Raw genomic sequence first — 24,393 nt, 5'->3', positions numbered from 1 at the left:
ATGAAACTCAGCTGCAGCTATTAATCCGAACAACTCTGAACACTCTCTCATATATTATTCTAAGTTTGACGTTAATTGAAACGTCATTTTTTAGGCACTCATTGTGTCAAATATCGACTTTTTATATTATTTCATTAATCTGTAGAATGTAGCTGTAGAGTGTAGTCTGTAACAGATCAATTATAATTAATCTGTGTTTTTACTTAAATAAATATGATGTTAAGATTTAACATAACAATCTGGCCGAGCTACGCTCGCCAAAACAGCCCGAGCTGAGCTGTAAAGGCCCTTAAGGCCAACAGCGAGATTCCATTCAAAAAAAAAAAAAAAAAAAACATAACAATAAATAGAATAACCTAACTTCTGCTTTAATTAATAACGTTAATTTTGTAGTAATTTTTTTAAGTTTAAACAGGTAAGGTATGATTTTAAAAGTGAAATGTAAATTAAAATAATTCTCACACTTCAACGCTACGTAGATGAACAAAATACGTATGTATCATACGTATACCATACCATAATAGTTCTTTTTTAATGTAAAATTGATACACATTAGTATTCCAACTAATAACAACTTCTTAGCATTAACAATAAGATAATTTTTCATGTTTACTGTTTTTTATAGCAGCATTATTGTCTCAAAATATATTGAATTCTATTTCTTTTTTTTAAATTTCGATTCACAAGGTGAGACAGTAAATGGCTTTGCATTTGTTTTAGTATGATGACCACATTAAAAATTCAACTTCAGTTTGGTGGTGGAGCAGAGTTATTATTTGATAAAATAAAGAAGAGAGAAGTAGAATTACCATCATTGAAAAAGTATTTCCCAGAAAGTCAGAATGAGAAATGGACAATAAAAGAATTATTAGTATGGATGAAAGATAATTTATTGAAAGAAAGGCCAGAACTATTTGTACAGGTAACATAATTTGAGATAGCTAATTATTGCCTTTATCTTAATTAGTAAAACCGTCATAAATTATTTATTCAACAAAGTCTGGTAACTAAACTCATAACAATAACTGATCATCATCTCCATATCTGTTTTGATAATATTTTTATAGGAGTAACAAAGCTTTGGTAACTTGTTAGTTCTGCACATAGAAATTTATTATATATTAATAATTCTATGTTTTCAAAATGTTTATATATAAAAACTTCATTGGTGCAGACTTAGGGTAGAATATTTCATACTTAACCATTAGGTGACTTAGGAAGATTAAATTACCACCATTATTCAGCTTTTTTTCATTTAATTAATTATTTATTCAGCTACTATTAACTACGAAGCATGTAGCTTGTAGTAAATAGTAAATCTAGGCTACATAACTCTGAGAGTAAATTGCAGAGTAGATACATAGTATTTAATCTTGAGTCTTAACTCTGAACCCTGATATACTTATACCAAAAATAATATTAAAAGATATGATGGAAACAAAATCTTAAAATAACAGTCCTTTACAAATAATCATGGACATTTTTTACATAGATTTGTTATTGATAATGAAAGTGACATAAAATATTGTCATTATTTTTTTTTTTCAAAATATGTATATAAGTAGTATATTTTTTCTGGATGTAATTTATAATTGTAAAGGAAACAACACATGGAGAGTTTTATAATATTAAATTCATGTGATAGATGTGTGTTGTTCTTTTGTGAAATTGTATAAAAATATGTTTTAGGGTGATTCAGTGCGACCAGGTATCTTAGTATTAATAAATGACGCAGATTGGGAGCTATATGGAGAATTGGATTATGAAGTTCAAGAAAATGATGTTATTATGTTTATATCAACATTACATGGTGGATAGATCTATGTAATAAATGTTTTTTAATTATTTTTACCCTACTATAATACCCCTTTAGGTTTTAGTTTTGAGAATGTGCATAACTGTAATTTGTAAACAATAAACTAGCAGTGCGCTGATCAGAAGGCTAGATAGCGGTATAGGGGGTTAAGTGCCACATTACCTGTGATTAAGGGGCAAGGATCATGTCCCCTGAAGGAACGAGAGATTTTCACACAAATATTTGTGAGATTAAGTGTTTTCAAAGAATTAAACGTTTTCTACTCCCAGCATATACCTTATGTAGAGGGTGCACGGTGCGCGAGGTTGCGGAGGAGTTGCGAGGCTGAAGGATTTGGATATATATATCTTATATATTAAGGAGTAATCTGAATATTTCTTACGCTGAGGATTAAGGTGCGTTGGGCTGCACGCTACTCGCGATTTTTAGTGCTTACGTACGTAATTTCGGGAAGGTAATTAAAGAAATTACAGAAAGTAAAAAAAAATATTTTTATTATGGAACATAAGATAAAAGTATCACTTATTCCACGTCATTAAATTGGAAAAGGTAGCCATCTCTAGTCACCGGCAGAGAAGACAGAGGATGTAGGCCGAGAGAAAAAGCCGGCGTAAAAAACTCGATACTCTTGAAATAGCAAATGATCAAATAACACTTATTATAAAACAAATATCGCAAATTTATTAAAAGTAGTTTTATCAACTAGATAATCGTTAACTTTGTAGTAAGCTTTTTTACACAGCCTTTCTTAAATTTATTAAAAGGTAGAGATTAAAAGAGTCTGGGATTTCAAAAAAGAATTACTAAGATAGTCTAGTACGGTGAAATTGCAGCGTGCGTTTGTTCCGAGTATTAGCATTATTAATTTGTTTACGTCAAAATGACTTTCTAGTTGATTTTTTGTCGATTTTGGCCTAAAAGTAACTGGATGGGGATGGGGAGCAATTACATCAATTATGCTACTAATTATTTTTACAGAAATACCCCAAAGATCGGTAGTGTTCTTAATGTCTGTGGTTCTAAATATCTTTACTATATCGTCGACAACAATGGGTCGGAATGTAAAACTGACCTTGCACTCGTTTACAGCTATCTTTGAGCAGCGATTAAAAAAGTTGTTACATCGAAAGTAGGAGTCCTGTAAATACATATTATTATTAAGTTGTATTTACTTATTTCAACGCCACAATATTCGAAATGAAGAGGTATTGGGGGTTAGGACCCCCAATACAATCCAATACAAATCCCAAATTTCCTTGTATTTAAAATTGTTTTTTATTAAGTCGCACGAACCTCCTCGGCGTTGATTAGGCCGAGAATAAGAAGAAACTAATCTATAATTATTTATGTTAACATTGGATTCGCGTCCTTGTTTTAGTTTCTGTGAAACATTTGATGTGTACATTTCCTAAATTTCTTTGCAGGTCTGTGATGGGTATATTAATTAAATCTTGTTTGTTAAGGAACTCTGCTATATTTTGATGGACGAGTCTTAATTTAAATTGCTTATTAGTTTCTACGAAAAAAATTACAGTTAGAAAGAAGGCTGGTTTTTATTTTTTAATATTGGTACCCGAAATTTTGAAATAATATGTTATTTTTAATTGTACAGTGTGAGTTAAGTTTGTTTGACTACGTTGAACGCTGGCTTTAGAGTTAAGATATGTCTTATGCTTATAATATCGAATGTACTCAATCTCCGTGTTTATTTTATCACATAAGTTCAAAAAGGGTTTTGTATGAGAATAGGGTGTGTTTTTATCGTACTTCGAGTGGCGTATTTTTAAGTATTGGCAATATTTATAGTAAGAAACTATAGATTCCAGATGAAAGTTAATTAATTTTACATTTAAGTGAGTATTATATTGTACATTCGTTATAAACACCTTTTGCTGTCGCAATTGATATAACACATTACACAATTGTGAGATGAAGGTATAAGGTTTATCGTTTGCACTAATTATTAATACTATAATGTCTTTGGGTTTAATGACAGACTTATTAATTTCACTAATACAACTGCTTAATCTTTGCACTCGATGCATTGGGCTTAACAAACGAAGTAATATTGTAACTGTTATTTTTCATGTTAAGTCTTAAGCCACAAACTTGCTGATCCCCAAATATTATTGCTTTGGGTTGATTTTCTATTGCTTGACCATTTAATGTTGTGACATCGTTTTAAATAACAGATTTTGTTGTTCTTATAGCGACATCTATTGGCAGCTCCTTAATATTCTGATGTGTGGTTTTCAATATTTGGGGTACGTTCTTTTAAAATACGCTTATTCTGGTCCTTATATTTGTAAGTGATGGAACAACAGGCGAATTCCGCATTCTCTTGGGTTTGCTTTTGTAGTGACATCTGTTGCTTAAGCTTGTAATTTTCTATAGATAAAATTATTTTCTTGCGCAATTTTTAATTCCAGTTCTATTCTATTTTATTCGTATTTCAGAAGATCAGTACCATCGCAGCTATTGCTAGATATATCCGAAAAGATTTGATTATTTGATGCTATAGATGTTAAAGATTGATTTACAAAATCTGTTGTTGTACTTTTATGAAGTCGTTTCTTGCGCGTTGTAATATTAGCGTGTAGGTTCATTGTGTTTTCAGATTTTTGCATTCCTTGGACTAAATAATATTTAATATTTATTCAACGTATTAATTTTAAATTTTCCTGATTTTATATTATTGTACATATTAATAATGCTAGATGAGGATAGATATCTTCGTAGTAATAATTTATTGTAGTTTTGTTTTAAAACATAATTAATTGTTGTTTTATTTTTAAGTTCTTTTATCAGAATTCACTCACGAAGTTAGATATGTTTCCTTTGTTATATAAAACGCAGTTTATTACTTGAAGTGTAAATACATTAATTAACGTATCATAACTGTCGCCGTAACTAAAACAGTTAATATTTCACTATTAAGACTGTGTGTGATGTAAAAACATTTCCACACGTTAAACGTACCGGATTCTAAAAGATAATGTACACTTTTCTTCACAGTAATCTCTTTTTCTAAATAATATTTGGGTTAAATACGGAGGTCAATCTTATTGGGCCAAAAGTGCAGGTACTTTTCTATTCATAACTAATTAGTACTTATAAAGCTGCTGTTCAAGTTACTTGATCAGCCATGGTCTATGGTGTATCTCCTCGACCAAACAAGTAGATAGACAAGTAACACTCCTCAAACAGTACAATGCGTTGGATATTATCCAGGCGTAAAATAGGTTGCCGTATGAAATAAATCTAGTTTTTTTACCTGATTAAAGCTATTTGTATTATTATCAACTTATAATTATTTACATAAATTTATTTTTTTTTGTTTTAAAAAAAATGTTTTCTTTCAATGTGTAAAAGCTATGTTAACCAAAGACAATACTAGGTTGCTGTATACCACATATGCCGTAAACGCTTTCTATTTGTAGCATGCCACAAGATGCCGAATGCTACAATGTGCAGCGTCCGGCACTGTCGCACGTTGTTGACTCGGCGTAAACGAGCTTTAAATTGACTTTTATTTTATATATAAGTCAATTGAAAGCTCATATATAAAATATAAGCCATTTGAAAGCTCTACAGACTGTTTGAACTAAGAATGATATTTGAAATATAAAATGTTGCAATAAAAGCACCCATTGCAGTCTCTTTTGCGTCAGAGGTTAAGGTCTTATAAATTCTATCTTTGATATTGTAAAGCCCATACAAATTTCAATATTAGATCATACATCACCCTTGTAATAATCGAATCTTATAATATTGGGGTGAACGTGAATGGTGGGGTCGAACCTCTCAAATATTTAAACCAATTACGACAAATTGGTTTTTTTTCTTTTAAATCTTTTAATGCATTTTTTTGTTTCACACTGACTTTGAAAAGACGTAGGTATTTTCGACATTTTAAACGAGACTTTTACCGCTGCTCTTTTCTGCTAAACACAACGATATCCAAGGACAGAACGAATCCAGCGTGAAGGCTCCACCCCTTCGATCTAGAGCCTGGGAAGGGTTTCTCCGTATGATAAATGTTTTGAAACTGCATATCCTTGTGCTTTACCAAAAAAATGTAAACGGTCTTATTCATAAAACGGGCGAAATTTGTCAAATGACGCGAATTCTTCAAGGGTGCATGCCCTACACGAAACTTAGTGTTTACGACTAGCGTCAGAAACCTGACCTTTGGCGGCAAATTGTCTTCCACAACTTTAGTTCGCCTAAAATTTCGAAAACTATTTGATGTTGCTCTTACTTTAACTAGGTTTTTACGTTTATTTACATTATTCAAAAAATACCCTTTTCCTACAATACGAATAATGACGACGGACGGATAATGTGGTGTGGTGTGAGGTGTTCTATAGTTGTCACACAGGTGACATAGGAATTCAAATCAAGTAAGGCCATTGCCCAGAATAAACCTTAAATTAAATAAAGCTATTATGGCAGTGTTATCCTAGTGGCTGTGCGAACCTCATCACTAAGGTCGTGCTTTCTAATCATTCGAATGTTCTTTTATGCGTGAAATTAGCAGGTGTGGTAGCAAACGCGAGGAAACCTAACAGTCCATGACATGTCTAAGACACAGAAGCCTGACAGCCTATTAGAAAAAAATACAAATGCTCTGAAATGAGATACATAAATCTGAGGCCAAGATCTTGGCTGTAGCCGCGGGTTTTGTATATTATGGAGCTGTTGCATATATCGGCAAAAAAGTATATAAAGTCTAATGAATTATGACCATGTATCAATGTTTTTTCTCAAATAATAATATTATAGATATCACAAATATATTTAAATATATCAAAGCAGCAATTTGTTCTGGGATTTACCGTTAAAAATCAGTGTAACAAAAAAAATCTTTTCTGACCGATGCCGTCTCCGGATTGTCACACCACTCGGTCCTGATATTTCCTTCATGAAGCGGCACGATGGCTTCATGGGTCTCGATATCACCATATCATAGTCAGTTCGACTGGTCAAGGATCGTTTAGGTGGGAGGAAGCGCAGCGCATTCTTCTAGCTTTGCGCTTTATATACTTATTTCGTTGTTTATTTAATTATTTAAAATAACTATAAATCTAAATTTCCATTTAATACAAGCTTCCATTGGTGTATCGAGGGCGAAGAGAGCTGGCAAGAAACTGTCGGCCTCTCATTTTAATCGCCATATATTTTACAAGGCTTTCCCAAATTCAGTCAGTGTTGCGTTGCGATCCTTTAGGTCCGAAGATGCGCATTAATTTTTTTTCTACACAAAGCCTTTTTAATTTGACGCCACTGGTTTAATTAACAAATTGGCGGTGCCCATTATTATATTTATTATTCTAGATTTTTCTCACCGCAGTAAATGGTTTTTAAAACAATGGCATTATGTTATGCGCAGCGGGTGCTGCTTTTTATTCAAACAACACGCCCTAAACGTACTTGTAATGATATTACTGGTATTAAGATTCAATCCTGTGGGGTACAGGCGACGACATAACGCAATAGTTAATAAATACTAGTGTTTTAGATTATAACACTTCGATTGTTAGATGAAAAATAATAATAGATATGTTTTGCAACTTCGTCACTTCAAATGTAAGTATTTCTACTAAGATAATGAGTTTAAACCAACTCGCCTGTAATAATATATTGTAGACAATAGTGAAACGTATTTTCGAAATGATTATAATACTAAACATACCTATCTTTACGAAACTAACGGATCCAAGACATGTCAAAATATATACTTTCATATAAAAATACTATTTGCATCAGAATTAATTAGGATTCTGGATGATTCTCCGAGTAGGTGAGCAGCCAGCAGACCAGTTCACCGTACCCATTGTTGTTGACCTAACATTTTAAATTCTTAAAGAATTCTTGAAAAGGACGATCCTTGTGAATTGTGTAAGGTTCTTTTCATGTGTTTTATAAGCTTGTCTCATTTTGTTTTAATTAAAATATTAAATTATTCCTAATATTATTCATTCTTAATTATACTTTTTTTAATACTTTTAAAGTACTTAATTGACTGATTTCTTTTCCGAATATTATGTTCATTAATGTAGTCTGTTTTTCTTTTGTATATTGTCTCTTTTATTTTATGATATGTATAGGTGTAGCTGTGAGATTATTTATGAATAAATTATTATTATGTATTCTAATAAGTTTTTTGTTTTTAATAAATTAACTTATTACTATTTATTACTTAGGATGTCATGTGAGACATGGTGTAATGGTTGCAGCTCCTTACAAACGTTGCGTGAAACAAAAAGGGTGGCGGAGAGTTTATTGCTAGTTCTTCTCTTCCGTTATACGCCCTTGATTTGAGAACTGGCAGTAAATGTAACGTTCAAAATCTATTTTGTGTTACGTATTTTAATAAATGATTTTTGACTTTGACTTTTGACTAATTACAATAATTAGTTTAATTTTAAAAATACAAACTTTGTTGCAAGAACTGCGTTACTTCGGTAAGTTGGCGGTTGAAAAACCAACTGCCAAGTTTTTGTAGTTTATAATTATCATAATTGCGTCATATAAGAAATAATTTGCCAAAGTAAATAACCGTATCACTTGTTCACGCGACTGTACAAATCAGCTTAGGGTGAGAAGGGTCGAAACCCCATCATATTCCTGACATTTCTGACTGAATGTACATACTAATTAAATGATATGACATTTAAACTTCACAACGTGATGTTTTTACGGGCTCAAATGCCACTGAAAAGCGATTAAAAAAAATATGAAACTGGGCGCAATACCCGAGGCCCTGCGAGAGCGTTGCGCTCTAATAACCAATGTACGTTTTTTTCGTGACCCTAACTTAAATTGGTACAGTGGGCAGCTGGTGGAAACCAGTGGTGTTTCTCGACGTCCGCTAATGAAACTCAGCAGCTACTAATACATAATGACGTAAACCTAGTGTAATTCATTTATTTAAAAGGAAGTAACAAAATATCATAATATGTTTAAAATCACTTAAATTTAAAGTTTAGAAAAAAGGAATTTAATTTTTTTTTAATAAAACAGGGGGCAAAGGGTCAGGAGGCTCACCTAATGTTAAGCGATACCGCATGGACACTCACAAAGCAAGAGAGCTCGCAAGTGCGTTACTTTTAAGAATTTTTACGCTCTTTTCTTTAAGGACTATTGAATTGGTTCGGAAATACTTCAGTGGGCAGTGTACTGTACACTGGCCCTTTAGGCACCAAGGTTTTTGGTGTTTTCTGTTCTTTTAGTTTTTAGTAGAGCAATAAAAAAATCTGTTTCAATATTTTCTTAAGGCCGACCCGAAGAATTTACTCCCCTGCGAATTGAACCTTTTTTATTATACCTTTTCGAAGAACTATCCTAGGTTGTAACAGTGCTATTCGTAGAATGTGTAAGTTAGCAAATAAAGTAGCAATAGCAAAAGCTATTTTTCCAATTTAGCAAGAAATTATTTGTATTTCTTGCATTTTATATCAAAGTTCAGTTTGTAAGAATTCTGTTAGTAATAGTTAGGAAGCATGTTGGGTTATTGTTTGTAAAAAAAAAGTTTTTTTACAAAACTGCCCAGGACCTTCTTCGGGTTCCAAGCCGCGTTGGGGTAACTTAAATATTGTTAGGTATATTTACCGTAACCCCGTATTAAATCTAAAAAGAGTACACAAGAACTGAGTGTTTTACCCCTAATAGAGATTGTTAGTGGTGTTATTGGACACTTTCTTATGTTAACTATTATTTTTTCCTTGCCTCAACAACTTGACCTAAACCTTTCGAGTTAATAAACCTAATGCAAGAGCGGTATCTCGGACACACGAACATAAACATTAACAAGTGTCTTTTGAGATTATTAAGACTGTTAATGAAAATTACCTTAGTTTGATTCATTAGTATTGCAGAAAATTAAATTAATTAATAAATTAAGCATAATTATTATTTTTAATAAATTAGGTAAGTTTTAAATTACTTATTAATCTTAAGTTAGACTCAATCGTAATGTTAAATTATGGCTTTGTAATACAATTTATAAAAATATACAATCCCGTATTAAGATTAATTCTGGTAACTTCGACCACATTTCAAGTTCTTTCTAAAACACTTGATATTTAAATTAATTATCTCTGCGAGTTGAATCACGTAATTTGTAGACAAATCTTAGAGTAGAATTTGCGCGGAAATAAGTTTCTATGTATTATAGGTAATGTCTTCAGAGGTAGTCCGAGTAGAATATGTCTCATTCTTACACCTGAATGTAAATTTTAAAACGTCTGCAAAAATAAACAATTATTAATACGTTTTTCATGTTATATGCTAAGGCTTTAAGGGATCATCTGTCCCTTTCTTTTATAGGCGCGATGTGTTTGTGTCGCGTTCGCACACTCGCCGGGGTGAATATTGAGCGTGCGTTGCTACCGGGATGGGTTCAAGTGAGGGACGGATATCGATTGATTAAATCGATGATTTTGACAAAAATAATAGCCAGAAATATAGCGTTTTCATTTTTTAATTGTATAGTACGTTATTAATTTGATTAAGGCTTTTGAAACCATTATATATAACAGTAAATAAATAAAAATATGTCTTACCGAAAAATATAACATTGTTAATTAACAACTTGACTGTTCTTGATAAAAAAGGATTTTAGATAAAAGAAACAGTTTAGATGTTTTAATTAATTTTTAAAGAAATATTTGTCAAATATAGGCGTAAGAAAATGAAAAAGCGTGTAGCTATAGTTTCTAATGTTACTATACAGGCTTGTCTGTCTAGTAAGCTGGAAGTTTATCGATAACTCACCCCAATTTCGCATCACTATCGGGAAACACGGAATCTTTAGTACTAGGGGTCGCTTCGTAGCGAGTGAACGTTTACCGGAAAATGTGGAAAATCTCATAAAAAATACAATTTTCCTTAACATTTTGATAGACAGAAGTGATTTGTGTATTATTTTGTGACAATCATTGTGTCTGTGTCGGGATGCAAACGTAACGGAATACCGGTGAGTTATGTAACCATTACGATTACTATTAACCTTACGAAATGGGTGGATATATAATTATATGTATATTGATAACAATGTTTTTCTGTTTAAATATATTCTTGCAATACTCTGAAGAGATTGCCAGAGATTCGTTCGCCATAAGTTTTCATTGATGCTACGAAAGCGTTTTCTGGACAAATGAATAATATTTAAACAATCAGTCAAACTCTATACAGTGATTTGCATGAAATATTTAGAGTATTTACAATATTCTTAACCTACACAATAATAATTAAAACAGAAAAACCAAAATAAATTTTAAAACTTTGGTTCCTGTCTATACTTGTAATGGTAGTTCTTCAGTATGTTGTGATACATATTCGTTGAACGAGGAAAGCACGAGCTCGGGAGTTATCGGTTCCATGAGGCGTCAACTTGAATCTTAATTTAGCGCCTGTGCATTTAAGCCACACGGCCCAAGAGTCTACTCCAAATCCAAATCTTGAACGATATTTTGAAACAAATAGTACTACAACGGTCAGTTATTTTCCTTATGCGAGACTCTGAGGTCTCGTGTTTAAGCACAGACTGTGTCCGGAAGTAACACGCCCGTCACACTATTACTTAAAAGTGTAGAGTATATGGGCGACGTAGTTCAATCCCGAATCTTACCTTTAGAATTGACAGTCGAAGTGAATCAGGCACAGAAGGCAAACTCAAAGTCAAATAACTTTATTCATATAGGTCACCAAGTACACTTATGAACGTCAACAGAAAAGATATTAAATTAACATTTACTACCAGTTCGGAAGGGCGTTACGCGGGTTAGAAGAACTGGCAAGAACCTCTCCGCCACTGTTTGATTGCCATGTTTTGAGTAATATAAATTGTTTGTAAAGTAGAGCAGCCGTAAGTATTTGATTTGAAGCAAATCAATCCCAAGGATTAGGATCATTTAAATAAGACATTATTTATATTATATTTAATAAGTCTTATTAGACATGATTTTTGTAGCAATAGAATGCTCTTAAATGCGATAATAATTTGTTAAATTAATCTATTGTATTCTTTGTCAGAGTCGTCACTAAAAATACTCGCTACTGAACCTTGGATGAAAGTAAACTAAGTAGGAAAAATCCTTTAATCCAAAAATCATCTCGATGACTGATTTCCGAGAAATTTGACAGTTATATATAAACTTAGGATATTAGAACACGTGCTTGGTGGCTAAGTCATACTCAAATATTATCACGTTTATATAGGTCAAACTGTGAAATTTTGAAGTTGGTTAATTAAATAACAGATGATATTTCACTTTCGACACGCTCTAATATTGAACTATATATCCTTTATTTAGATATTCACGCCCAATTCAGTTTATAATAGTTTTCCCGTAGGGGTAGGCAGAGACCACGGATATCCACCTACGGTCCTGACACATCTCGCGATTCATCCACTTTCATCATATTCACCATGCATGCTCGTCGGCTACGGGAACGTCCAACAAGGCCTACCCAACCCAACTTCACTACCCACGATTGCAGGTTTCTACGTATACCGCTACTTATTCATGAACACATCTTATGCAGTGTTGAACATTCGTTCATTCACTCACATGTACCATCACATTTACTCATTCACTCACATGCACCCACACACTCACTCATGCTCGCCGGCGGGAATAACGTTGAGGAAACAATCAATAGATGTAATTAAAAAAATATATATATATTTATAAATTTACTAAGTTTGTTATGAAAGCTGGGAACACACTGGTAATTTTTTACTTATAAAGGCTTCCCAAATCTTACACTTTATAATTCAACATGACAACAATTTGTCAAATAATTAAATAATTCATCCATTCTACATTGCCAAGCATTACCTTTCCTATTCTTGTCACTAAAATCAGTGGCGCTACAAACCTTGTTATTAACCTCAGATTCATATGTTCCATCATGTTATTTTATAGTCGAAAGGTAATATGTCTAACACCCCGTTGTGTTTAGACGTGTTTGTTACCATATCTTCACCGCATGAGCAAGCATTATTATAATACATCCAGTAAAGGCGTGTTTCGAACACACGACTTCAGTTGATAGTACAGCGTTTCGACTACTCATTTAATATTGTTTAAATTACGCTTTAGATGAAAGAGTATATAAAATTAATTTATAGTAAAGGTATTCCTGCAATAACCATTATAGTAAAGGGTTTAAAGGAATTTGGGTGCGTTATTTAATTAAAATTCGTGGACCATGGGGCTGTTCGCCGTGGTATGTGTAATTTACAATCTTTTTACTTATGAGATCTACAAAGGACGTTCACGTTGATAAAATACCTCTCATTGTTCCCTAGTACCTTAGTTCTATCAATTCTAGACGTAAGAGGTACGGTGAGTGGACGTTTTAAATTGAATAGAACTGTTAAGATATACTTCAAAGGAAAAAGTTTGAACGTATACAAATTATCGCTATTAATTTGTAACGATGATACTAAGCTACAAAAAGCATCAACTCACTTGTTCTGTCTTTATTTGACCGAACAATAAAGTGTAAACTAATTGAGTAAGCTATTCAGTTTAGGTCGTTAATTGGCAATTATAGTAGGCCTCCAGTATTTTAGACAGGACATCTATAGTATTGTATATATTTCAAATTCTTTGTTCGTGATATCTCTGTTGTTTACTATATAATAACAGTGCTTAAATAAGAGCGTTGTACATTTGGTACTAAGAATACTATTCTAAAGCGAACGTGTTCTTTTAGTTCTAGCGCTGTTTATTCAGTTAATTTCATTCAACAATGCATTATTCATTTTCTAATATCAACAATGTACGCATTTTTGGGCGACATCAAGAAGTATTTTAAATTTGACGTAGTCTGCATCGTTTTCCATAAAAACAGAATCATTTACTTGAACATTTCTGTATCGAATACTTATGCAGCAGCCAGCAGTGTGGTTTTACAAGTGGTCGATCCATATGCGATGCTGGTATTTAATTAACTTCCGAGATTTTAATGTTTGGGAAAATTCTCATGATGCCATTGGAGTGTTTTGCGATTTATCACCGTGTCCATCACGAAATTCTAATAAAAAAAATTCAACACATTGGCGAAAAAGCACTGAAACTTATGGATTCCTAGTAGTAACATTGTATACCTGTTTATTTTGTCACTGTTCAAATACACTAGTGAATATTGAATACGGCATAATAATTACACATGAAAAAAGCCAAATTACTTTAAACAATGTCAATATAAAATTAAAAAGACTAACAAATGTTTTCCATTTGAATCGGTCTTCAATAATAAAGATTTTTATATATATTTAAATAAAACTCTTTATACTTTATTATACAATATGAATTTACGATAAAACAAATCTTTTACTTAACCTCCCTAAAGTTATTTCGTCTTAAGAATTGTAACAACTTTCGAAGGACAATAATAATATCACTATCCAAACACGACCTTTTTCCTTAAATATCCCGAGACACCTTTTTGTTTCGTGCTTTCTTGTAGTAATTTATTTCCGTAATCACACTTTTAACACAAACTTAACACGCGAATAGATTTATTGGCACAATTTGAGCTTGTTAGCGCGACTTTGGCACGAAACTTTTTAAAATTCTAAATGGCCATTACGCATCTAAAATTGGGGCAACAGCTACCTCGTAACAATCATAATTAGTACGGGTGACAATGACGCAATCACAAGCGCAATTCAATTCGTATACAATTTTTGTGATTTAAATCAATATTTTATATACATTTTGAAACTACTGAGAAGTGTTGTATAAGTGACTGTAGTGATCAATTCATGTACCCCGTCGTAACTAAAACATCGTGAAGAAAAAAAAATATGCTGGTAAAGCTTTTTAGTCCACTCTTCCACTATATATTGTAATACTTTACAAATATATTTTCTTGTATTATTTGTATGTTTAGGGTTGCTATTAAATCGCTACAATCTGGGGGCAGTGCACCCGCCAAGTCGAGAAAAAGGTCGGCCATACGCTCGAAGCTTTTTAAGCCATTTTCGACTCCCTATAACTTAGTTGTGGATAAAATTAGAATCTTGAACAACAATCTTATTTAATACATCATCAGGTACAAATAAACGTGATATAAAATGTAATATATAATAAACTTAACATAGCTTATTAATAAGCCAAATGTCTACTAATAAACCCGGAATAACATAAACCTAGTAAAACGTTGGTGTAACTGTTCATACTAGCGCTATTTCAGCCGCCATCCTAGTATAAGTTTGATATAACCTAAACCATGACTGACGGATATTTAATGAGAGCCGTTTAAACAATGTTTTGAGAAGGAACAAGTTCATAGTAGATTATATGGAGACTCTGGCTATGCTTACACTCCTTATTTATTTACACGAGTACTAAATACGACTCACGTTAGAACTCGCAATAGTGTTTTGTGTATGGAACAACCGTGTGTTTATAAAAAAACATAAAAGATTTGTAATATTGGTAAGGTCACTAACATTTTGTTAGCTAATTACATAACAACTTAAGACGAAAGTCTCTCAGGTCTCTGATTATATTAACCGAGTTGGTATTACATGGATCTCAGAACTTTTAACGTTAGAAGAACTGCACTTCGAGACTTGTTTTTTTTTAGTTGTATTTTTGATGGCATCTATAACAACAATATAATTCATATTTCGCACAGCGCACGTTCTTGCTCCCAATTTTAATATAACCCGTTTCGCAACTACCGGACTAGATATTAGTCATTCAGTTGTTATCAAGGTCGGCCGCCCGGAATTGAGGGTTATACATATTACATACTCGGACAAAGACGCCCAACTCTACGGACAAAAGCTTGAACGCAGTTAATAGTAACGATATTTTGATGTCATATTTAGAACCGTTATAGGTATTTGTAATTTAATTTGTATGTTTTTTACTAAGCAGGGGCAATCGATAACGAGGCTCACACACTCACTTCTCAAAGGGTCACCATACCAGTGCGTTGCGGTCTTCTACTATGACTTCGCAATGCGTTGAAAGCATTAAAAGATCTTTTACGCAACAACTGCTTATATAAGCAGAGGATTTTCTCATAGACACCCTCACTATAAGCGACTTAAAAAATTTAATATGATACCACTGTACGATCGTAGAACTTTAGCCGGTGTTATATTTTTATACAAACTGCTAAATAACTATATACAGAGCTGTTACCTCTTACATGATATTAAAATTGGTGTCCCTTACTCATTCCCTATGTCAAAATCAGAAATATCTTCCAAATTCCAAGTTTGTTTTGTTTGTTTCCTGTTTAGTTTTGTCGTACTAACTGTGTATAACATGTATTTTTGCTCTTCTTGCGTATCTTATGTAATTAAATACTTTTTTTTCTTTGCTCACAGTGGTTGCCTGGAAGAGATCGCTCGAAAGCGATAAGGCCGCCAGTTGCCCTCCTTTTGATTTAATTATGTTCATATTTTATATTGTAATGTAACGAAGTGTTAATAAATAAAATATAAATAAATTCCTCCTACCAAAAACCAACATAGGAGTCCAAACACCTCTCTTTAGAATTTTTCGCGATTTTAACGGATTGAACAGTGCTTATCAGTAGTATAGTATATTCAGTAGTGGGCTGATCGGTTTTAGCGAAAGCATTCTTAGGTGCCTAGCTCGAACCTAATTCGCTGTTTTGCTGACGATTTTTTTAATTTCTTTTTTTTCTACTTTACCTAAAGTTTTTGCTAATTTTATTGTGTGCTTATTTTATCTTGTATATGTTTTGGTTGTTTATTTAAATTTTTAATATTATGTACATTGTCAAACATTTTAGTATTATGTATGATGTAACTTTAATAAATAAAAGAAATAAAATAAAATGACTTTAAGTTATATTGCATCTGTAGTGCGCAGAAAAAGTGTTTTTATCCATGCTTAGTTGTAAAACGGATGTCGCCGTAATAAAGGTGGAATGTCCGCAATCTCTCGGTTATATTAATAGGCAAGTAGGTGATCAGGCAAGTAGGTCTAAGGCATGCCTCATTTTATATCATGTTTTCGTTCTCGTAACGTACGTGTATGTGTTAATGCGTCCATAAAAAGTTCATTTTGTACAGGCAGTGATCAAACCTGCCGCAACTAAAGCCACTAGGTCAGCAGTTTTTTCTAATCATATATACAATATAAGTTATACAATAAAATGTTCTGGGAAATTAAGCGTATGTAATTTGTATTTCTAGCAATAAATTTCGATCAGACGAAACCCTAATGGGTGTCTAGGGACGTCGACCATTACCTAAATTCAATTTTGGCTAAAAAAATTGTCTTTGAGGGATCGAGCGAGGGAATATTCCTTAGGGACAGTGTTGGTATATTCTGTTTAATGTATAAATAATGCTAGTTTAATTGTACATTTGAATGGGCCTTTTACGATATTTCAGGGAGTAACCAGCTCATTATAAATATTATAGTATCAAAAATTATTATATTTAAAATAATTTAAGTGGTTTAAGCATGCGTCCATCATCCCTGAGGATATAATAAATACAATAAAATGTGTTTATTCATTATAAGTACTTATGTATTACAATGTTTAAGATTTGGGAACCCTAAAGTAAAAAAATACCTGTGTCAGAGTTCCCAGATCTTCCATAACAAACTTAATTATACATTTCTTAAAATATATACAATATATATATTATAATTACTTCTTTTATTTAATTTACTTTTGTTTTTGATTTTTTAACTGTTTTCAACATGCGTGAGTGTATAGGTGCAAGTAAGTGAGTGAGTGAATGAGTGAGTGAATAAGTTAGTGAATGAGTGAATGAATGAATGAAATGTGTAACTACGTAATAGGTCTCAGAAGCATCTCTAACACTGCGTAAGGTCAAAGGTGTGTTCATAAGCCAGTCCTTTAATCGTAGTTTTAGATTGTAGACGGTGAACGGGTAGATATTAAGCAGCCTATTTAATGGAATGGATGGATCTACGATCACTTGCGCCTACGGTGGTGGCAAACATCGTTAGGAAACCGGCATATCACAAATACAAAAATCAATGATATGTTTCAGACACAAAAGCTGATCATCAAATTGTAAATAAAATAAAAATTACCGAAGGTATGGATGCAATTGAGGGCGTATTTAGGTTTACCGCCATTGAACTATTATTTATAATAATAACAGGGAACAAAGTTGTTGAATTAGCTTTAATTTCCTATTTAAATATTTATCATTATTATTTTTATTACCATGTAGGTGACTGTATATTTCTGTGTTGGTAGTAAATATCTATGTTTATAAAGAAGACAATATAGAAGACATATCTATAAAAACAAACGATATGTATTAAAATATTTGCGCAACATAAAATTGGAATGGGCGGAAGTCTATGGAAACAATTTGTGCGGTGTTTCGTAGCTCTATTAGGATCCACAGTTTAATGTCGTTCACGGTTCCTTCGCGGATCTCGGTCTGAAATATTATTAAATGAAAATATCCGTATCGGTCAAGCTCTCGCCGATCCAAAATATATTTTTTTAGTAAACGAATAAGAAGATACATAAGACTATAAATAAAACTCCACATAAAATCCCTTGGGCAACAACAACTCACACTTGTAACACTTAAAGAGATCTTAGTGTTATTATAAATAACGGTTTGAAATGAAAACCTCACATAAGTTCTACGGTAAAAAGAAGCTACTTTTTATTTATTTATAAGTTCTCAAACATTGAGTACGCATAACAAACAAGAAAATATGACATCACAATTTTTAGACACATACACATCAATTATATTAGGTCCTTACATATGAAATTGGCGTTTTGTTGTACTGGCCACTTTGACCTCAAATACCTCCTGTTTGGTTAGGAATTTCAAATTCAAATTTGTATAGCTATTTACTCATGTATTTGTGCTTCGATGACTGTCATTCATTTGTTTTTTTCTTCTGTTTTTTTCTGTTTGCGTCACTCATTTTACAAAATGGAAAACTTAAAGTATCGCATTATTTACGAGTACGAGTTCCGCCGTGGCACTAGTGCTGCGGAAACGACTCGAAGGGTGAATGATGTGTATGGCGGTCATGTTGCAAAAGAAAACACAGTTCGTTTTTGGTTCCAACGTTTTCGTTCTGGAAATTTCGACCTGCAGAACGAGCCCCGTGGACGGCCTGAGACCCAAGTTGATAATGAAGTATTGAAGGCTATTGTGGAAGCGGATCCATCGCAAACCACGTCCGAGTTAGCTGCAGGCTGCGGTGTTAGTGATAAAACTGTTTTAATTCACTTGAAGCAAATTGGGAAGATTAAAAAGCTTGAAAGGCGGGTACTCACGAATTGACTGAAGCAAACCGGCAAACGCGCATCGACTGCTGCGTTACATTACTGAACCGGCACAATAATGAAGGTATTTTAAACCGAATCATTACCTGTGTTGAAAAATGGATTCTTTACGATAATCGGAATCGCTCAGCGCAATGGTTGGATCCTGGCCAGCCAGCCAAATCCTGCCACAAGCGAAAATTAACCCCAAAAAAGTTACTTGTAAGCGTTTGGTGGACTAGTGCCGGTATTGTTCATTGCAGTTTTCTCAAATCTGGCCCAGACTATTACGGCTGATGTCTATTGTCAGCAATTGCAAACCATGATGGAAAATCTAGCGGCTAAACAACCTAGGCTGGTCAATCGCTCCACGCCACTGCTTTTTCATGACAACGCTAGACCACACACTGCACAAAAGACGGCTACCAAATTAGAAGAGCTTCAATTGGAATGTCTAAGACATCCTCCGTACTCCCCGGACCTTGCTCCAACAGATTACAATTTTTTTCGAAATTTGGACAACTTCTTGCAAGGGAAAAAATTTAACTCTGATGGGGCAATCCAAATCGCCTTCACAGATTTTATTGATTCCCGTCCGACTGTTTTTTTTAGTAAAGGGATCAATAAACTACCTATGAGATGGCAAAAGTGCATAGAAAACAATGGTTCATACTTTGATTAATTAAATATAGTATATTTTAAAATATTCGACTTTTTGTTCCTCCCATACAAAACGCCAATTTCATATGTAAGGACCTAATATTAGAACATAAGCTAGCTAGCAAGGGAAACAATTAAACAAGCAACCACAAACTAAAAAATAAATAATAACTAAAAAAATAACTTAAACCAAAGAGCAATATATCAATATTTTCTTCAATGTTAGTAATCAAGTTGTAAGAGCTAGATATCTTAGTCACGGGACCATTAAAAGTAGCAGTTAAGCGAGCCGTACGTATAGAAGATTTTTAGTACTAAATCTAGGATCTCAAAGAAAGGAAAGGAAAATTCAACACTACACTTGTTTAGGAAGGCCTTCAGATGCCTGACACCAAGCACTTTGATTTTATTATATAAAAGTTTTATACTGTTGTAATATGCTTATATCATCTTGAAGCAGTCAAGAAACACATACTAAATGAAAATATACAAGGGGGGCAACAAGGTCAGATATCTTAAGAACTTCAAAGGTACTTATTATAAATTTAAAAAACCTTAAACTAAGGCTTCTAAGATGAACGACAAAGAGGAAATCGAATTCAAAATTATTACCGGTAATAAGATATTCAGACTATGTTCAAACGAAAACGAGCATTTTCGAGGTTATTCATCACCGCCCACAAAATTAATCACCGTACAAAATAGTCTGTCCCTAAGTCGGCTTGATTCGGAAATACTTCAGTGGGCAGCTGGTTCCTCATTATGGTGGTGGTCAAAAACTGCCTTAAAACCCCCCAGTTTTGGAACGACGGACGTCGAGTTGACACAAGTGGAATGTCTGCCTCGACTTCTGATGATGAAACTCAGCTACAAGTGTTCATCTGAACTACGCTTGCTCTATTCACTTACCGAATAGTTCAACTGATAAGAGGAAATACACGAGATAAGGATATGTTTTGTGATTTTTATTGTGTCATGTATTATTTATCTGCTATTGTAATGTGTTTTTTAATTATTTATATAATTAAAATTCAGTGTTGGAGTTCGACTGTATTTATTCGGTATTCGTTTAGCTATTTTATTACTATTTTTTAAACACTTATGTTACTTCAAGTATCATACATTTTAGATGAATGATTATATATATGCAGTAGATTAAGTACAATGTATGATGTGGTAAGTTGTAATAAATAAACTCTTAATTACTTATTCAAATTTTTGGTTTTAAACCACGGTGTCCTCACGATGTTTCTCTTTACCGATTGAGCGAATATGAAAAGCCTACAAAGAATGAAAGTCAATTAGTGCACAGCCGGGGATCGAACATACAATCTCAGGGATGAGGGTAGCACCGTGAAGCTACTAGGCCAACATTATTCTTTGACTCTCTTATAAATATTTTCAATAATATAATAGAATATCTTATATTCTTTATTCTGAATAGGACTTACCCAACACCTTGTCAATAGAGCCTATTCCAGCGAATTTATTCATAAGATATTGAAATACTAAAATGGCACTATATTAAGGCGTGAATAACGCAATTTAAACTGACCACACTGCAACTGGGCAAATAACAAGGCTACCGGCACAGTGTTGCCAATTTAGAACATTTCCGCAATTTTCGGGTGACTTGACTGGAATTCATTTAGCCAAATGAATTTCCCACAGCTTTCGTGGTAGTTCTGTCTCAGGACTCTCTTTTATGAAGTCTCTTTGTAAGTTGAATTGTCCAATTAAATTATGTTTATTTGTCACGTTTTACTAGTAGAAGATGTGAATAAATCAAGCTTATAGTAACATTATTCAGCGAATTTATAAAAACGATTGGCATTTTATTGTATACTGTATTTATGTTATAAATGACTTCTTATAAATAACCCCTCATATTAATGGATTGGCGAAGTGACTTACTTCTGCAGCTTACGCGGTTAAAAAAATACCCTTACTAACCAATGTCGATACAACTAGACTCGTTTATTTTAATTACTTTTGCAGAAGAGGGCTATTCGTGCAATCTATAATTTAAAATGTAGGGAATCTTTGAGAGATAAATTCAAGGAAATTAACATACTTACCTTTCCCTCGCTATACATTTATGAAAATATTATGTAGGTATACAAAAATAGTGATCAGTTTACTAGAATAGAACATACAAACAATGTAAATACTCGGAACAAACGCAGGGTGCAGTTTCCTCGTACTAGAGTATCTAAAGTTAGTAATTCTTTTTGGGAAAAGTGATACTCTTCTTTAATCAAATCCCAGAGGCTCTTTTATCTCTGCCTTTTAATAAATTTAAGAAATGCATTAGAGAAAGGCTGTGTAAAAAGGCTTACTACAATGTTAACGATTATCGAGTTGATAAAGCTTCTTCTAATTAATTTGCGATATTTGTTTTATAGTGAGTGTTGTTTGACGATTTTCTATTTTAAAAAAGTACCAAGAGTTTTTTACGCCTGCTTTTTCTCTCGGCCTACAACCTCTGTCTTCTTTGCCGATAAGTAGGGATATCTACTTATTTAAATTTAATGACGTGGAATTAGTGATACGTGTATCTTATGTCCCATAATAAACATATTTTAGGTCGGGGCCTCAGATTTCTGAATCTGTTTTATGATCATTAGTATATCTAATAGGCAAGCAGTAGTAGTAGGCTATGGCAAGCCGGTTTCCTCGCGATGTTTTCATTCACCGTTCAAGCAAATGTTAAATGCGCACATAGATAGACCATTGGTGCACAACCGGGGATCGAACCTACGACCTTTAGGCCAACACTGCTCTAAATTAAGAAATACTTAAGGTTATAACGAGAATAATTGGTTGAAACAACCTCATTAATTATTCCACGACATTTATGGCTTTCCAGGAAGGCACAGGTCGCTGACCTTAGACTCGAATTGTCAACGTTTCAACGTGTTACAGTAAAGAATCTAGAGGAAATTTAGCACTTATAACTCATACAAACTGCTGTACAGCTCTTTATGGGTCTTCGTCAGTATTTTTGCCTCTATGTCTTGCATTTATTTTTAAACATCAAACGGTTCGATGGCACCTTTTTCCCACCAACGTAGCCTCGTTCTATCAGGTTTTATTTATCACCAGGTTGAGAGTTAGGGTTCTTTCATCTGCCCATCCAGATGTCCCACTTGGGACTGTTCATAGACAAAGCGTATTAATATTGTATAATATAGTATTCTTGAAAGGCCTTCTGGCACTGTGAGTGTCCATGGGCGGTATCACTTAGTATCAGGTGAGCCTCCTGCCCGTGTGCCTCCTACTCCATAAAAAAAGATTAAGGTATTCTTCGTGCGTGAAGTACTAAGTGCGGGCCAACTTATAGCGGTATCAGTGAAATTTAGTTGGCAGATTTTTTGACAAAGGGTTTAGATTTCTGGTCGTTTCTGATCATAGTTTGTCTTAGTAGGTGATTCTTTGTACCTGACGTTCGCCAATTTTTGTGATTTAACCGTTTCCTTATGGTTTGACGTACGAACTGGCCCACATATAAAAACAGTTCACATGTGTTTGATTGGAACAAAAAAACTACTTTTTTCTTAAAAAATTGTTTTAGACATGCACCACGGATTAATTGTAATACCCACAACATAGGGCCTCTCTAGAGTACCTACTTTGAAGATAAATTTTGACACATATTTCTGTCATGTGTTGTTTAATCTAAATTTGTAACCCTTGATCCTAGGTTCAAAATGGTATTACGAGATATAAAAAGTCATATAGGTTATGGCAGCTTTTAAATGGTAATCGCAAACCTTGATATTATATAAATTAAAAACGCTTAAAGCATAAAACCAACGTTTTTAAACTTTTTACCTGTTATTTCAACTTGTTAGTACTCGTATAATTTAGTTCCCATATATTTCAATAAAACTTCACTTGATGAAAGCCTTTCGTGGTATATTATTTACATAAATGCATTATTATCGTCCTGTCGTGAGTTCTGACGCTCATTGAAATGAAATTACACCCTGCACTGCTTTAGGGCTGCCACTCGCGTCATTTTATTAATATGCCACGCAAATGGCAAATAATGAGTTTTATATTTAAACCATTCGTAATTTCTACGAAACGTTTTTTGACGTGACAACGTCTTATAATTCGATGGAGCCGGCTGCACGCACGAGAAAACATGACTCATGCGGCGTTACCTCGCTCTACGACAAAGGGGCACAATCGGCCTCCGCGTTCGGCAGCTTTCGTGAGTAGGAGAGAGACAGATGTGTCTCTCTCTTACTTGAGTGAGCGAAAATTTTTTTTACATAATTGTATTTATGCGTACATATAAATGGTACTTGATCAATTCAATTGTGATTCCCATTTACCAACTTCTCTATATCCAAACAAAATATCTATCAAACAAATAAAATTAAAATTTTCTTTTGAAAAGGCAAACATTACATCAGTATTTTCTTATAACGTTGTCACGTTCAACTATCGTCAGTAAACCGACTTTGCAGAGACGATTTTTTTCTACAGATCTTCTTTATATTGAAATATGCTCCTTCCTCCATTTCGGTCCTTATATACTTCGCTACTGTGATGTATTTTAGAAATTCCACATCATTTTCTCCGCCATAAAGCTAAGGAATATGCTCCCCGACCCCATA

At 33.4% G+C, this 24,393-nt stretch overlaps 2 protein-coding genes across 3 annotated transcripts in view; both read left to right on the top strand.

The window, feature by feature from the left end:
- Positions 1–359: 359 nt before the first annotated feature.
- LOC123715327 (ubiquitin-related modifier 1 homolog) lies at positions 360–1,846 on the top strand. 2 transcript variants are annotated; one of them, XM_045670291.1, is made up of 3 exons: positions 360–415; positions 721–922; positions 1,690–1,846. In XM_045670291.1, exons 2-3 carry the CDS (start codon positions 722–724, stop codon positions 1,816–1,818), a joined length of 330 nt encoding a protein of 109 aa, XP_045526247.1. In that variant the 5' UTR covers positions 360–415; position 721; the 3' UTR covers positions 1,819–1,846. The 2 variants fall into 2 exon arrangements, with proteins under 2 accessions (XP_045526247.1, XP_045526248.1); XM_045670292.1 differs by having other exon boundaries at positions 363–492.
- An 8,818-nt stretch (positions 1,847–10,664) lies between these two features.
- The window catches only part of LOC123715033 (limbic system-associated membrane protein-like), a 107,764-nt gene continuing 94,035 nt past the window's right edge, over positions 10,665–24,393 (top strand). Inside the window, exon 1 of the mRNA XM_045669818.1 lies at positions 10,665–10,796. The gene's annotated coding sequence lies outside the window, so the exon portion shown is untranslated. The remainder of the gene's footprint in view (positions 10,797–24,393) is intronic.

The sequence above is a fragment of the Pieris brassicae genome, chromosome 10 (genome assembly GCF_905147105.1).
Source record: "Pieris brassicae chromosome 10, ilPieBrab1.1, whole genome shotgun sequence".
Taxonomy (NCBI): domain Eukaryota; kingdom Metazoa; phylum Arthropoda; class Insecta; order Lepidoptera; family Pieridae; genus Pieris; species Pieris brassicae.
This window is presented reverse-complemented; position numbering and strand designations above follow the sequence as displayed.